Below are 14856 nucleotides of genomic sequence, written 5' to 3'. Positions count from 1 at the left end.
TCTCCTAGGCCGATCCGCTGGGATGGGAATGCTTGAATGTCGAGGAGTCTCTTCCGTAGGTCTGGGATCCCTCACGCAGCCTGACGCCCGAAAACCTTGCTTTGGGGCCCATCGCCCCGACACCTCTCGACCGTTGGTTGCCTGCCAGTCTGCATCCTTTCTAGTCCCTTTATTCAGCCTTTTACGGGTTTGTAGTGGAGTTGGATAGCCTCTCTCCCTGGCAGCTGCCCAAAGAAGTGAGGGCAACAGGAGAACTCAGTGCTGCTGCAGATGGGGAGGGAGGTACAGTCCACCCTCCTTATAGGTGGTGAGGGGTGGGCAGGATTGGTTCCAGGACCCTCCCCTCAACCCCCTTCCGCCACCCCCACCCCCCACCCTGGATACCAAAACCCATGGATGCTCAAGTCCCTTATATGAAATGGCATAGTATTTGCACTGTATACTTTAAATCATCTCTAGATTACTTATAATATCTAATACAATGTAAATGCTATGTAAATTGTTGCTGGTAAATTCAAGTTTTGCTTTTTATAACTTCCTGGAATTTTTTTTTTTTTTAATATCAATTCATGGTTGGTTGAATCTGTGGCTGTGGTATGTGAGGATACAGAGGGACGACTGTCTTTCAGCCTGAATAAACAAGATATGCAAAATCACACCTAGTGAAAGAGTGGGGTTTTCAATGCAGCAAACATTTATTTAATTCCTATTGGTCAGTCCTGAGCTAGGGCCTGCAAATACAAAGTTAAGTAGGACAAGGTTCTAGTCCTCTAGGCACCAATAGTCTTGGAAAGGGAGGCAAACAGTTAAACTGGCCATTTCAACAATATATGGGGGTTTAAATACTGGAGGTAGACACAGAGTGTACAGTGCAAGGGAGGAAGGGAACTAACAGCTGCTGCCTATATCTGTGTCAGGCATTCTATTAACTTTATCCCATTTAATGATTCCCTGAATATTAGAGGCAGGTATCAATATCCTCATGTAACAGATGAGGAAAAAGGCTCAGAGAGTTGAACTTTTTTGCCCAAGGCTCTCGCCTAGTCTATATCAGAACCAAGAATCAAACAGGTTTGTTTTCAAGAATCTAGGATTTTTCTGTCATACCAAAATCAACTAGCTTCAGGGAGCCAAAAGGTTCACACGAGAAGGTGACTTCTGAGCTGAGTCTCGAAAGAATTCTGGAAATCAACCAGGCAAAGGGAGCCAGGTGTAATGTTAGGGCCCAGAATATCTTGAGCAAAAGTGAAAGTGTCTGTGGGGAGGGCAGGAAAGGATAAACAATTTGTTACTCAGGAACAAATGGCAAGTAAGGGATTAGGTTTTTAAGTCATGATAAAAAGCCTGAACTATATCCAGTAATCTTTGAAGGGTCTTAATCAAGTAAATGACCTTATGGGATTTGCATCTTACTCTGGTAGATGGTTTAGGGAAGGGCGGAAAGTAAGGACACTTCTTGCAAGGGCCTCCTCAATTCAGAGGAGAGGGAATATGGCTCAGGGCTAATGTAGTAGCAACAGAGATGGAGAGAATTCGATGAGTTCTAGATATACTTAGGAAATACAAATGGCAGGACTTGTGGATTGATAAAGATATATTTAAGAGGTAAAGTCAGTAGGACTTGTTGATTGAAGATGATGATGGGAGGAGGTGAGGAAAAGGGAGTCTAGGATGACACTTTTAAGTTTCTGGCTTGGTTGGAAGAAGCATAGTGTCATTTACAAAGAAACAGAAGAGAACAGTTTGGGATTGGGAAGAAGGGAGATGAAATATTGAGTATCACACATACTACTTTTGAGGTATCAATCACTGTTGGATAAAAAGTCTGATATAGTGAGATGGTGATGGCTGTGGATGCCAGTGATTGATTTGTTCCAGGGTCAATGAGTAGAGCGAGAAGAGCAAAAGACTAAGGATGGAGCAATGAAATACAACAACATTCGATGAGGAAGCGGAGAAAGAGAAAGAGGGAAGAGGGAATGAAGGAGGAATAGGGAGTCATCAGAGGAGAAGTTAAGCCCTGGACGCTAAGGAAGGAGAGGCAGTAGACTACTGTGACAGAGATCCCACAAAGCAAAGATTGGGAAGTGTCCACTGGATGAAGCAGCAGGGAGGCCTTCATTTCTCAGTGTTTCTCAGGGGAGGAAAGAGTGAAAAAGTAAGAGCAGAGGTCTCATGGCAATGAATTGAGGAGTGAAGATGAAGTGAAATAGTGTACTACACAGACAGTGTAAACAACTGAAAAAAAAAAAGAAAAAATGGAAGAGGGGGTGGTGTGCGGGGGAGGCTCCCAAACAGTGCAGGTTATGGCATCTGTAGAGGAACCTGGGGAAGGGGCAGGGGGACCTGAGTATGAGGGAGCAGGTAGCGTTGGGAGTCAAGTCAAGCTCACAGCATTTCTGGGTTAGGGAGATAAGCTGCGGCAGTCAACAGTTGAGGGTTTAGCAGGGCTTCCAACAGTGCAGAATCAGGGACCGAGCCACCAGCTGTGGGGCAGTGGACAGGCCCACTCTTCTAGCAAGAAAGGATCAAGGGTTAATTAGTGTCTTCAGCAGAGCTGGGAAGTTGGGTGTTCCCCAGCCGGTCACAGGATCCCAGCCAGGGCCAGAGCAGAAACCTTGACCCTCCACCTCTTCATTCAGACAGGACTCATGGCAGCCACGTGTTACCTAGGGAGAAGGTGGGCATCAGATCCCGGCTTGCTGATACTAGCAGACTACAACACCTCACCTTGTATTCACATTCCAGAGGCTATCCCACCCCATCAGAATTGTCCTCAAGTTCATCTTAGCACTCCACATACTCTTACGAAAGTGACCACACCCCTCTCTTCCATACTCACATCAAAGAGCCCTGCCCCGTGCTGCTGGTAGAGCCGTGGGTTGAGAAAACCAAGAGGGGGGAGGCCTCTGAGGATTCTGTGTTCATTTATCAGGGATAGGAGTCCCCCAAACACTGGAGTCGAGGCCTGCAAGGGTGAGGGTACAAGTAGAGGTTACGGGTTCAGAGTGATTGGACTTTCTGGGAGGGATGGATCAGAGGTCTCTGAGGAATCGGGGTTCTGGGTGTAAGGTCTTGGGGGTGGAGGGTGCGGGTAGTCCCTGGGTGGGGGTTTGGAGCCAGGCTCATTCTCACCGAGGTGCCAGACACCCATGGAATGGGCACACGGTTGCTGACCACCCAGTAGCCATCAGAGAGTGCAGCCACGTCTGGGTAGGCACGGCCGCTGGCATTGAAGTAACTGGATGGTGGCAGGTGGGGACTGGAGCTCAGGTACTGGGCTACAGCTTCCTCCTAAAAGGCATTCTTGAGTGAGTATCATCTGCTGCACTGAGGATCCCACCCGTCCCCCCTCCATCCACACAAACACACACGTACCTGGTACGAAGGCCGTCGGAACACATTGCTGAAGCCGCCACCACTGATATAGTCAACAACCTCATCTGTGACTCGGAAAGGATTCTGGAAGGATGTGCCTCCCACCGTGGTGACATAGGGGCTGAGGGCAGAAGACAGCACTCAGATTGCAGGGTCCTAAGGGCACCTCCAAAATGCATGGGGATGGGTGAGTATGGGTCTGGGTCTTGCTGGAGGGACTGAGGAAGCACTCTGGTGAAGTATGTACATGGGGAGGACTGAGATTTGGGGCCCTCAAGGCATGGCCTGAGGTGACCGTGCACACTTTTCCCTACGGAACACCCACCAAATCTCCCCCTAAAATGCCTGGGGACTGAGGAAGCGGAACACTGGGAGCTATGTCCTACTCAGGAGACTCGGGGCCTACGACCTACAGGAAGAAGAGGGGGGTGCAGGTAAAGCTGAGGGTTGAGCCACAGGAGCACCTGGTGCGATCAAGACAAAGGTTCCAGATCATGAGGTCATAGATGAATTGGTGGTCACAGGTAAGTGGTGGGCTGGGGTGCTTACCTGGAGGCAGGGAAGCTGGGACGGAACTGGTGTCTTCCAGAGACAGACCAACACCCAGCCCCACTGTCACCTGGGAGAGAGACCAAGTTTGCCACTCAGTTTAATTGGTCAGAGCTTGGAATGTGGGTTCAGTGTCAGAGAGGAAATTCAAGTGTTAGTCATTACTGCAAGAGGTCAGAGTTGAGGTCAGGTCAGTGGTCCCTGTTGAGTTCAGATTATGAGATAGAGATCAGGTCCAGGAGTCACTGCGCGGTCAAAGTTCTGAGGCTGGGTGGGTGTGGGGGTCTAAGTTTAGAGTAGGAGGTCACCTGAGGCAAAGAGCAGGGTGAGACCCCGAGCAGCAGCCTTCATGAGCTCGGTGTTGACCCGCTGGATGTAGGCGCTGCTGAGGGAGTCCTCATCATCTCCGTAGCTCACGGTGTGCACATGTGGCAGGGCTGACTCATTACTAAGCAGCAGGAGCCACTGCAGGAAGGGTTCCTGTGACTCATGCCGGCCTGGATATTTTTTTGGAGAAGAGGGCACAAGGGCAGTCATTTGGGAGGTTGTCAGGATCTCATGGGATCCTGGGATCCCATGGGATCAGGATCTCATAGCTCATGGGATTCCCTTGGGGAAGCAAAGATCACCACTCACCCCCACCTCTATCCCCACCAGCCAGTCCCCTTGTCAGTACCAGGGCTACTGTAGACCCAGGTGGAGATGTTGGCGCCAGCACTCATCAGGTACTCCACATCTAGGCTGGCCTCGATTCCGGCCTTGCCCCGGCCCTGCCTTCCGACCACACGGGCTACTGATGCGTGGTGTGCGAAGTTCCCACCGAAGAGGTGCATGAACTCAGCCAGGTCTGAGTCATGGAAATACTGCTCCAGGAACTATGGAGGGTATCAGAGCAGATATCATGGGTCAGAGGACACAGCCCCAAGGGTCAGGTCAGGGGATACTGTCCCAAATCACAGGATTGGGGGTGAGAGCCCAGGGGTTAGAGTCAAGAGAGTCAGCCCCAGGCTGGTCAGGCACCTTGGGGAGGCGGTAAGGACCCTGAGGCTCTCTGCGTGGCTCACCTGGGCACAGGCTTGACTGTTGTTGGTCGTGCCAGAGCCCACGTCTTGTGCCGTCAAGTTGTAACGCTCACGGATCACAGATGGGGTCACCCCCAGGTGCAGGCCAACAGTACCTGGCACCTGTGGCTCGGGGCGTTGCCTCAGGGTTGATGTGGGGGGAAAGCGGTGCAGCCCCCCCACTGTGGGGAGGAGTCAGGCTTGAGGAAGAGATCCTTTAGCCTCCAACCCCCATTTTATCACTGACCCCCCCCACCAACCCCCCTGGGTGTTACCAAAGTCCACGTGGGAGGCCAAGGCCTTCGGGAGCCGGTAGGGATGTGGGGACCTTACAACATGGGTCTCTGCAGGTCCCCCCATATAGCGATGAAACTCAGCCCCAGAGAGCAGCAGCTCTGCTTGTCTGAAGTCCGAGATCAGAGAACAGAGGTCAGAAAGCATGGAACAGAGCAGAGGAGGCTGCCTGAGCATCACTGGGCAGTTAGTCGTTATCTCCCCACGTGTTTTCACCCACAGGCCCTGGCAAGCTCTCAGCTCCCTTCCACTGCGGTGACAAATCTCCCTGATGGGATGATTGGTGCCCTCCATGAGGCAATTATTCCCTCTTACCGGACACTCAGCCAGCAAGTCAGAAAGTCCTGTGTGGTCACTGAGTGGCAGTTCCGGGCTCCGGCAGCCAAAAGCCATTTTTGGACTGTGTGGAGGGTCAGTGGTGATGGCCGGACCAGTTCAGCCACATCCTCTAGGGTCAGGTACTTTCCTGCACAGGGATTCAGTAGAGGCTTTTGCCTTCATTCCTTGCTTTTCTAAGTTGCCCTTTTTGAACCTTAACCAGGAGACATTGGAGCTTAACATGATGGCGAGTCACTGCTCTCCTGTGTGGATCATGCATACACCTCCTGGGTGAACCTTAGATTGCCCCCCTCACCACGAAGGGCTTCCAGCAGGGGAAGCCCACAATCCAGCTTGACCACTGGAGCAAAACATGGACCTTCTGGAGCAGAGGGGGGAGTAAAGTAGGGAGAAGAGTGGAGGGGAAGAGACGGCCCACCAGTGAGGGGGCTGGCAGCAGTCCAGGTGAAAGAGTAATCAACTGAGTTGGTGGCAACAAGGAATGGTGAGACAGTGGCGTATTTCAGAGCTGGAACTGGCAGACTTAGGGTCGAATGGAGGAGTAAATGAGAGTGAATTTAGTGGGGGGAAGTGAAATTTGAGGTAATGAGCACTTATACGTACTGGATGCTACTTTCCCATTTGTCTGGTAGTTGGTAAAGAGTAGAGTCAGAATTTGAATCCAGATCTGATCACCAAGCCTGTGCTCTTAACCATACCCACTTTCAGTTTTTTAGCCTGATGAACAGAGGTGGAAAGTTTTGGAGGAAAGAATGTAAATTAGCTTTGGACACTCTAGTTCCAATTCACCTTTTTAGTCAGAAACTCTTTAACAAGGGTCACTGCCATTCATCTGTCCTATACCACCCACTCGACAGGCCCCAAGAGCACGTCCCTGACATGACCTGCACCGTCCCACGCTCAGCCCAGTCCTGTGTCCCTCCACTGCATCCCACATCCCGCCCCCAGTCCCATCAGGCACCGTAGCGAGAAGAGCCGGGATCCGACACAGCCTGCACCAGCTCGGACAGTCTCTCCAGGTTCTGCTGTCTCAGGGCAAACGTGAGACTCAGCTCTTCCTCAGGGTCCACACGGCCCAGAGACACCCAGCCTGGTGGCAGCCTGCAGGGTCAGGGGTCAGGCACATGGCCTTCATTAGAGTAGGGATGGGAAGGTTCAGCATTAGACCTAGACCTTGGGGAGGATTCCAGAAGCAGATATGGATCACAGGAGGTGGATTATCAGGGACTGAGTCTGGGAACCTGGGAATAAGGCTATGGAGTGGGTACCAGGAGCTGGTAAGGGGGGTGAGGGAGGCTAGAACCAGGAAAACAGGTACAGGAGAGGCCATGGGGTAGGGGGTGTCAGTGCTAAGTCAACTCACATCCGCTGCTGGTCAGGCTCTGGGCTGTAACTGCATTTGCCGGCGACGAAGAGGGCAAGGAGCCCTAGGAGGCTGCAGGGGCAGCACATGGGTTTCAGCAGGAGCTGGACTGTCATTGTGTTCCCACCCTCCAACATATACTCCCTCCAACATGATTCCCTTCTCCCAGGGCCCCCTAGTTTCTTACCAGGCTCGGGGGCCCATTCTGCCTTTCTGCAGATCCGCTGTCATGTGACAGATCACATGAGCCCTATAGTGCACCACCACCCATCTCTGCCTAGAAACTAGTGACGATGCTGGCTCCTCCCTTGAATGGGTGGTCCTGAATGCTGAAGAAGGGGAGGGGCTGCCCCTCGGATTCTCCCTCTGTGGACTGTCAAACCCTGGGTAAGCTCAGGGCTCCCTACCTGCTACCAGAATCCAGGACTCACCACAGTGTAGAGGGTGCTTAAGAAAGGGGCTTTGGAGGCCCACAGACCCACAGACCCAGGTTCTTACTAGCTGTATGATATCAGAAAGTCACTTAACTTCTCGGAGCCTAGGTTTCTTCATGTAGAATATGGAGACTATTATGTTAAAAGTGCTCTGCCTCAGAGGGTTGCAGTGAAAATTTACAGAGGTAAAGCAGGCAAACCCCTCAGCAGAGAGCCTCACATGGCAAAGGCTCAACAAATGTGAGCTCTTATTACACGCGAGTATATAGGGGCCCCACGGAAAACAAATACACCACGTGGCTGCTCTTGTACCCACCCCCACCTCCCTGAAGACCCTCAGGCCCAGAGCTGGTCATCTCCAAGATCTCTCCCCAGCCAGCCAATCCCTCTCTAGGTCACTGCCACAAGCAAGCCCCTGCTGTCTGCCGTCTTCTGGCCTCCTGCCCACGTTAGAGGGAAAGGTCGACTGCAGAGAGATGTGATAGTCAGCCTCAGGCTGGGCTCGGGCTCCCAGTGCCATCCCCACATGCTCCCACCCTAGATGCTCCTATGTCCACCACCTTCCGTGACTTCTGAGGTGTCCACAGTGTGCCAGGTGCCTTCCCATCATGCCCCCACCCCTACGGCCCCCAAAGAACAGAGCCGGACACTGGATACAAACTGCAGTTTATTAAGGCTCCAGAGTGAGAATTGGCACTTGATTCTGGGCAGGGGCAGGGGTGTCAGTGGAACCCAAAGGAGCTGGGCCCAAACAAGTTAGAGGGACTGCCCCCATTCCCCCTACCCCCCAATAAATAAAGTCTCAGCTCCATCTCAGGGTGCTGGCACAGGGCAAGAAGCCCTCACTGAGGAGGACCCAGGGCTGCTGCCTCCTTCATCATCTTTCTCTCCACACTGGACCTGGCCACAGGTCAGTGCCCAACAGGGCCTCGTGGTGCTGGTGCTCTGACAGGGCCAGGGTGAGACGTGAGACCTGTCCCCACTGGAGGACTCTGGGGTGGGGCGCTAGCCTCCCCCGCGGCCAATCATGGTCCGAGGCTGCCCAGGGCAGGCTCAGATGGGGCCTGCATTGGGGACACTGTGCGCATCCCAGGTCGGGGCCCAGCCCGGGCCACAGCTAGATATGCAGCTCCGTGTCATCGGGTGGCTCCAGGCCGGACTCTGCACTCAGTGCTGAGGCTGAGGGGCCCTGGGCCACCCCAAATGGTGAGACAACAGGTGAGCGAGCAGCCAGAGGAGACAGTGAGGGTGAGAAGCTGGGGGACATGGCAGCTGAGGACAGGGAACCTTCATGGCTGATGGGGGAGCGGTGAGAGGCTGGTGGGAAGATGGCCCGGGTTGTGGCCGTGCTGGCTGGCTTGGGGGGCACAGACTTGGCTCCTGGGTGGGCCACGGCAGTGATGAGGGGTGGTGGGTCAATACGGGGAGGCGGGGGACACGGCCGAGCCTCATCCTTGAGCCGGGCGATCTCTGTGAAGACGCTGGCCAGCGGCTGGAACTGAGGGCACCAGCTCAGCAGGTAGTCCCAGTTATAGCTGCCACGGAGCTCCTCCTCACCAGCCACAATGGCCGTCAGTGCTCCTGCCACACATGGCTTGCCATCTGCTGGAAAGCCATAGTCCCCAGTGGGTGCAGGGCTTAGGCCACAGCCCCCCAAGAAGGCTGTGGCAGCGGCTGGGGGGCCCTCTTCCCGGTACAGAGTGGCCCCTGCACCCGGCAGCAGCAGCCCTGCCTTGCGGCCCTTATACCAGGTGTCGGGGGCAGGTGGCTCGCAGGATGTGTCACTCAGTCCATCTGCATCCTGCTGGATGCCGGAGTCAGGGCCACGGGCAGCCAGAGAGGAAGCCACACTGGCCACACGGGGGAACTCGTTGATCATGCGGATCTCGTCATCCTCTGCAGCCTCCGCTGAGCCTCGGCCGCTTGAGTGTGAAGGGTCCAGGGAGCCACCACGGGGGTAGGGTCCTCCAGCTCCTGGCCCACCATAGCTGGGGAGAGTCTGGTGATACAGGTGCTCTGAAGGCGGTGGGCTGGGTGGCTCTCGGCCCAGTTTCTGTAGAGAGCCACTGGCCAGGGGTGCTGCCTGTGACATCGGCCCAGGTGCCGCCTCAGCCTTGCGGCTCCGGGCCCGCACCAGCCCTAGGACCAGGGCTGCCAGTGCGAGCACCACCACGACTCCCAGGGAGGCCGCCACAGCCCCCACCAATAGCAGGTTGAGGTCAGGTGCCAGGCCCAGCGCAGTGTGGGTGATGTCCACAGTTACGGGCACCGTGGCACTCCGGGAACCAGGCAGAGGCCCCCGTGCTACCACCTCCAGCCTCAGCTCCCGTGGTGCCTCACGTCGGGTCCGGCCCCCACCCCCAGAGGTGCCTGTTCCGCTGCCTGGTGCCCGGCTGTCCACCCGCAGGTACAGGGCACCTGTAGTCTGGTTGATACCAAAATAGGGGGAAGAGGTGGCAAGGGAATAGAGCACCAGGCCATCAGCACCTCCATCCTCGTCTGTGGCCTGCACGTGACCCAGGCTGTGGCCACGCCGGGCACCCTCTGGCACTTGGAAGTGGAAAGCTGGAGCCAAGAATACCGGGTCATACTCATCCTCACCAGTCACCAGCACTGACACAGTGACTGAGGCTGACAAATTCCCAGCGTCGGTAGCACCCACCAGCAACTGGAAGCTTCCTGTGTGCTCATAGTCAAAGGCCACTCGTGCCCGCAGCTCCCCTGTTGAGCTGTTCAGCGCAAATGCCTCACGGCCCTCAGGCCCTGGCCCAGCCTCCAGCAGGTTGTAGCGGAGCATTCCGAAAGCCCCAGCATCCCCATCGATCGCGTGCAGAGTAGTCACGAGAGTGCCCGGAGGCTGGTTCTCTGCCAGGCTGGTGCTGAGCAAGCTCAGAGGGAAGGCCGGCCTGTGGTCATTCACATCCTGGACCTCGATGGTCACTGGTGCCAGAGCAAAGTATGCCCCGGCAGGGTCGGCAGCCCGCACGACAAGCTGATGTCGAGCTTGGGTCTCACAGTCCAAGGGGTGGGCCAGTCGCAAGTCACCCGAGCTCTCATCCAGCTGAAAGAGCCCAAAAGGGTCGCCTGAGCTGAGGGTGAAACGCACAAGGCCATGCGGGCCTGGGTCAGCGTCGGAGGCCTCCACGTGCAGCAGCTCGGCTCCAACAGGTGTGTCCTCGGGTACTGCCACACGGTAGGATGCTCGGGTGAAGACAGGTGGGTTATCATTGACATCCAGCACAGTGATGGTGACCGGCACAGCCGAGCTTTGAGGTGGCTGTCCCCGGTCAGCTGCAGCCACAGTTAGATTGTACTGGGTTAGGCTTTCGAAGTCTAGAGGCTCAAGCAACACCAGGCAGCCCAGGGCCCGGGGGCCTAATCCATCACCCTCCCCAGCCTCAGCCAGCCGGGGTTCCAGCTGGAAGACTCGGCCCCGGTTGCCACTGACGATGCTGTAGTCCACGGTGGCGTGGGTGCGGCTTCCGTCGGCATCTGTGGCCTCCAGGGTGAGCAGGGTGGAACCAGGGGGCAGATCTTCAGTTACTGCCACACGGTAGTGTGGCAACGTGAAGCTCGGGGCATGGTCGTTCTGGTCCTGCAGCTGCACGTGCACTGTGGTGCGTGCTGCCCGAGCCGGCGTCCCATGATCTCGTGCTTCCAGCACCACATCCACCACTCCTGGCCCTTCATGGCCCAAGGCCATTGTCCCCACTGTTGTGAACAAGGTCCCTGAGATGAGAAGGGAATGAAGAGAAATATGCCATCAGCAGAGGCTGTGGGTGAGCAGAGTGACCCTTCGGGGACTGGGAAATGGCCTCGGAAGTCAGACTCCAGGGAGTGGCCTGTGTGCTAGGAGATTACGGAGTGGCCTCCAGGATTCAGAGAATGGCTTCTAGGCATGCAGTGAGGACAGTGCTTAAAATAGAGACAAAGGGCGGAAAATGTCCTCCCTGGGTCAGAGATCTAGGAGTTAAAGAGTTCAGGCAAGAAATTCCAGGAATGAGGTCAAAACATGGCCCAGCACAGTCAAGGATAAGGGGGTAGATCCCAGGAAGGACGCACCGTTGTTGGGGTCAACACTGAAGCCCTCAGCAGGGGAAGCCAGGTGGTAGGAGACGTGACCATTGGCACCTGAGTCCCGGTCAGTGGCAGAGACGGAGAGAATGGCACTGCCTGGGGGTGTGTGCTCAAGCAGCATCACCTGAGGTGTGAGGACAAGGGTTTATGGCCAAGCATCCCAGCTGCCCACTCAGCCTATGTTCTGGAGCTTGGTCTCATGAGCTCTGCTTGGCATCCGTCCCAGCTTGGAGCCCATCTACCCCCTTAGAATTTGGATTGTGCACCTTCCCCCATTTGTGGGCACTGGATGAAGAACCTGGACACAGTTCCCAGGACTTATAAGGCTGCTCTTATATCCCCAAAGATCCGTCCCCAAGTCAGTCCCGACATCCAGCCCACCTCAGATCCTTCTAGCCTTGTCGCTCCCCTCCGTTGTGAACAACCCTGGGCCCAGAGGTGGGGGCATCAGTACCTGGTAGAGGGTCTGTGAGAAGGCGGGTGCATTGTCATTGACATCCTCCACGAGCACCGTGAGGTTGGCACGGCCCTCGTGAGGCCCGTCATGTGCCAGGAGCTGCAGGTGGTAGCAGTCACGCTGCTCGAAATCCAAGGGGCCCGTGAGGGAGAGGCGGCCACCATAGCGGCCTACACTGAAGGGATCCTGGGGCCCAGAAGGGCTCAGCACATACCACAGTACTGGTCCTGAGTCCACATCATTCCCTGTTACCTGTGCAATCTCTGAGCCCAATAGTGCATCTGCAATACATGGGACAAGTGTGTTTGGCATGGTCCCAGAGGCCCCTGGAGCCCCAGAGTGGGGAAAAGTGCTTCCCTACCACCCTTTGTACCTCTCACTTTACCCAGTCCTCACCTTCCGACACTCGGAGCTCCCAGGGCTGGGGGATGGTGGGGCGATTGTCATTGGTGTCGATGACCATCACCGTCAGGGTAGCTGAGCCTACCAGGGCTGGGCTTCCTCTGTCTGTGGCCATCAGCACCAGCCTGAACACAGAGCACAATCGGGGTGGGGCCTGGGGATAAGGGAGAACCTTGTGCAGAGATAGGAGGGCTCAGGACAGGCTGGGGGTGGGGAACTCAGGACGTGGCCGAGGGACTGAAGGGGATTCAATGCGGGGCTCGAAACTGGATGGACCTGGGACGGAGTCTCAGGGTCTACAGACCCAAGCCTCACCGTGTTTCGGCCCAGATCTCACGGTCCAGGATAGCTGTGGTAGTGATAGTGCCTGTGGCTGAGTCTACATGGAACAATCCCCGGGCTGGCTGGGATGCGGCCAGACTGTAGGAGATCTGTCCACTGGGGCCTTGATCCAGGTCATCTGCTTCGACCTGGTGAAAGTAGGAGGCTGCTGGCACTGGGCTGGCCACAGACAAAGTCCGCCCAGCCCTGCCCCCCATCTTCCCGTCACACCCCACACCTGCAGCAGGGGTCCCTCCAAGGGCCTAGACTCAGGCAAGAAGGCCACGTAGTGGGGCCGCAGGAAGCGGGGAGCATTGTCATTGGCATCTTGCAGGGTTAGGGTCAGCACAGAGAAGGCAAAGGCTCCTCCACTCTCCGCCTGCAGCACCAGTCGCAGCCGTGGGCTTGCCTCAAAGTCCAGCCCCTCTGCTGAGCGAACTGTGATGGCTCCTGGAGGGAGGTGGAATGTACATCACTGACAGACCTCTTGCTTGCCCTAGAGCCTCCGTGTCTGAGGTCCGCTACTCAAGGGCAGCCTCTCCCCAACCAGAGTCTCCTCGGGCCCAAACAGGAGCCCCGCCAGGAGCCTGTCCCCTCACAAAGCCCCCTGCTCCTGCCCCTTACCTGTACTAGGCTGGATGGAGAATGTCCCTTTCTCATTCCCACTGAGAATGCTGTATGTGATGGGTCCACTTGAGCCCCCTGTATGGATAGCCTTGGGGGAGACAATGGGAGTCCCTGCAGAGGGGATGATATTGGTTGAAATGTGAGCACTAGACTGAGGGAGTCTGGGTACTATTTTTAGTTAGTAACTCCAACCCATCCAGGGATACAAAGCTAGGAGACATGGTTGAGCACCCACCTGGGGGTGCATTCTCACGGAGCATGGCTTCGCTACTAGCCCGGGGAAAGCGGGGTCCACGCTCAGACTCCCCCTGCAGCCCAACAATGACCACACCAGTGGCAGAGCGAGCTGGACGGCCAAGGTCGGTTGCCACGATGAAGAGGACACGATCCTGGGGACCCAGGGATACAGGGGAGCGGGCCACACGGATTTCACCAGTGTAAGAGTCCACAGTGGTGCCAGGAGGTGGTGTGCCTGCCAGCCGGTATAGGATGGAGGCATTGGCACCAGCGTCACGGTCTTCAGCTCGCAGAGTGGCCAGAGCCAGGGTTGGGGTGCTGAGGCTAGGGCCTGGGCGGGGCAGGCGCAGCCTCAGGGGACTGGTGGGGAAGGTGGGCGCGTGGTCATTGACATCGCGCACCATGATGGTGATAGGCACTGTGGTGCTTAGGGGCCCAGCAGCTGCACCATCCACTGCATTCACGGTAAAGGCATAACTGGGACATTGCTCTCTGTCCAGGGCTGTGGCTGTGCGCAATTCCCCAGAGCTGGGCTCCAGCAGGAAGGCTCCTGCTGCACCTGCACCCAGGTAGTAGGTCACGCGGCCATTGGGCCCAGCATCAGGATCATGAGCCTGTAGCTGCAGCAGCAGGGTCCCTGCAGGTGCATCCTCAGGCACCTCCACAGAGTAGGCAGGCACAGGGAAGGCGGGGGCATGGTCATTAGCATCCAGCACTGTCACTGTCACAAGCAGAGTAGCACTGAGAGCTGGCTGGCCTCCGTCCCGGGCTTCTATCTGCAGCTGGAATGCTGGCTCCACCTCCCGGTCTAGTGGCCTCATGGTGCCAAACTCCCCAGAAGCTAGGTCCAGGACAAAGGCTTCTGATGGGTCCCCATCTGCAGAGAAGGGCATGCACACATAAACATACATGTGTCAGCCCATGGGAGTGGGGGTGATTTACAGGCAACCTGGCAAAGAAAGAGAAAGAGAGAGGGAGAGAGAAAAGAGGGAAAGTGGGATAAAGGCAGAGAAACAAAGAGAAACACAGAAGGTAAAGAAAGATACTGCAAAGTAGCTTTTCTAAGAGTGTGGTCTGCGGACCCCAGGGATTCCCCTGAGACCCTTTTGGGGAGTACATAAGATCAAAACTATTTTCATAGTAATACTAAGACATTATATGACTTTTTCATTCTCATCAACTCATAAATGCAGAGTGGGGTCCAGATGCTACCTGACATGTGATGACATCATGACTTGGATGGTTAATGGAATGTGTGTGCTTGTGTAGTCTTGTGTCTCCCAGAATATTCTAGGTAGAAAATTTAGAGCATAAATA

The 14856-nt window shown here is 55.7% G+C and overlaps 2 protein-coding genes across 2 annotated transcripts in view; both read right to left on the bottom strand.

Moving 5' to 3' along the window:
• Positions 1-671: 671 nt before the first annotated feature.
• On the bottom strand, positions 672-7239 carry TPP1 (tripeptidyl peptidase 1). Its single transcript, XM_007172833.2, has 13 exons — positions 7172-7239; positions 6985-7056; positions 6583-6722; positions 5598-5748; positions 5264-5391; positions 4992-5170; positions 4604-4802; positions 4236-4424; positions 3928-3997; positions 3379-3499; positions 3136-3294; positions 2843-2968; positions 672-2669 (listed from the first exon to the last, which is right to left on the bottom strand). The coding sequence occupies exons 1-13, from the start codon at positions 7213-7215 to the stop codon at positions 2529-2531; spliced, it is 1719 nt and encodes a 572-aa protein (XP_007172895.2). The 5' UTR covers positions 7216-7239; the 3' UTR covers positions 672-2528.
• An 839-nt stretch (positions 7240-8078) lies between these two features.
• Positions 8079-14856, bottom strand: part of DCHS1 (dachsous cadherin-related 1) — a 35225-nt gene continuing 28447 nt past the window's right edge. Inside the window, exons 14-21 of the mRNA XM_057553168.1 lie at positions 13538-14416; positions 13300-13413; positions 12914-13125; positions 12670-12824; positions 12349-12479; positions 11950-12233; positions 11481-11619; positions 8079-11147 (exon numbers count right to left, since the gene is read on the bottom strand). Coding sequence (XP_057409151.1) covers positions 8536-11147; positions 11481-11619; positions 11950-12233; positions 12349-12479; positions 12670-12824; positions 12914-13125; positions 13300-13413; positions 13538-14416 — 4526 coding nt within the window. The 3' untranslated portion in view covers positions 8079-8535. The remainder of the gene's footprint in view (positions 11148-11480; positions 11620-11949; positions 12234-12348; positions 12480-12669; positions 12825-12913; positions 13126-13299; positions 13414-13537; positions 14417-14856) is intronic.

The sequence above is a fragment of the Balaenoptera acutorostrata genome, chromosome 9 (assembly GCF_949987535.1).
Source record: "Balaenoptera acutorostrata chromosome 9, mBalAcu1.1, whole genome shotgun sequence".
In the NCBI taxonomy this organism is placed as follows: domain Eukaryota; kingdom Metazoa; phylum Chordata; class Mammalia; order Artiodactyla; family Balaenopteridae; genus Balaenoptera; species Balaenoptera acutorostrata.
This window is presented reverse-complemented; position numbering and strand designations above follow the sequence as displayed.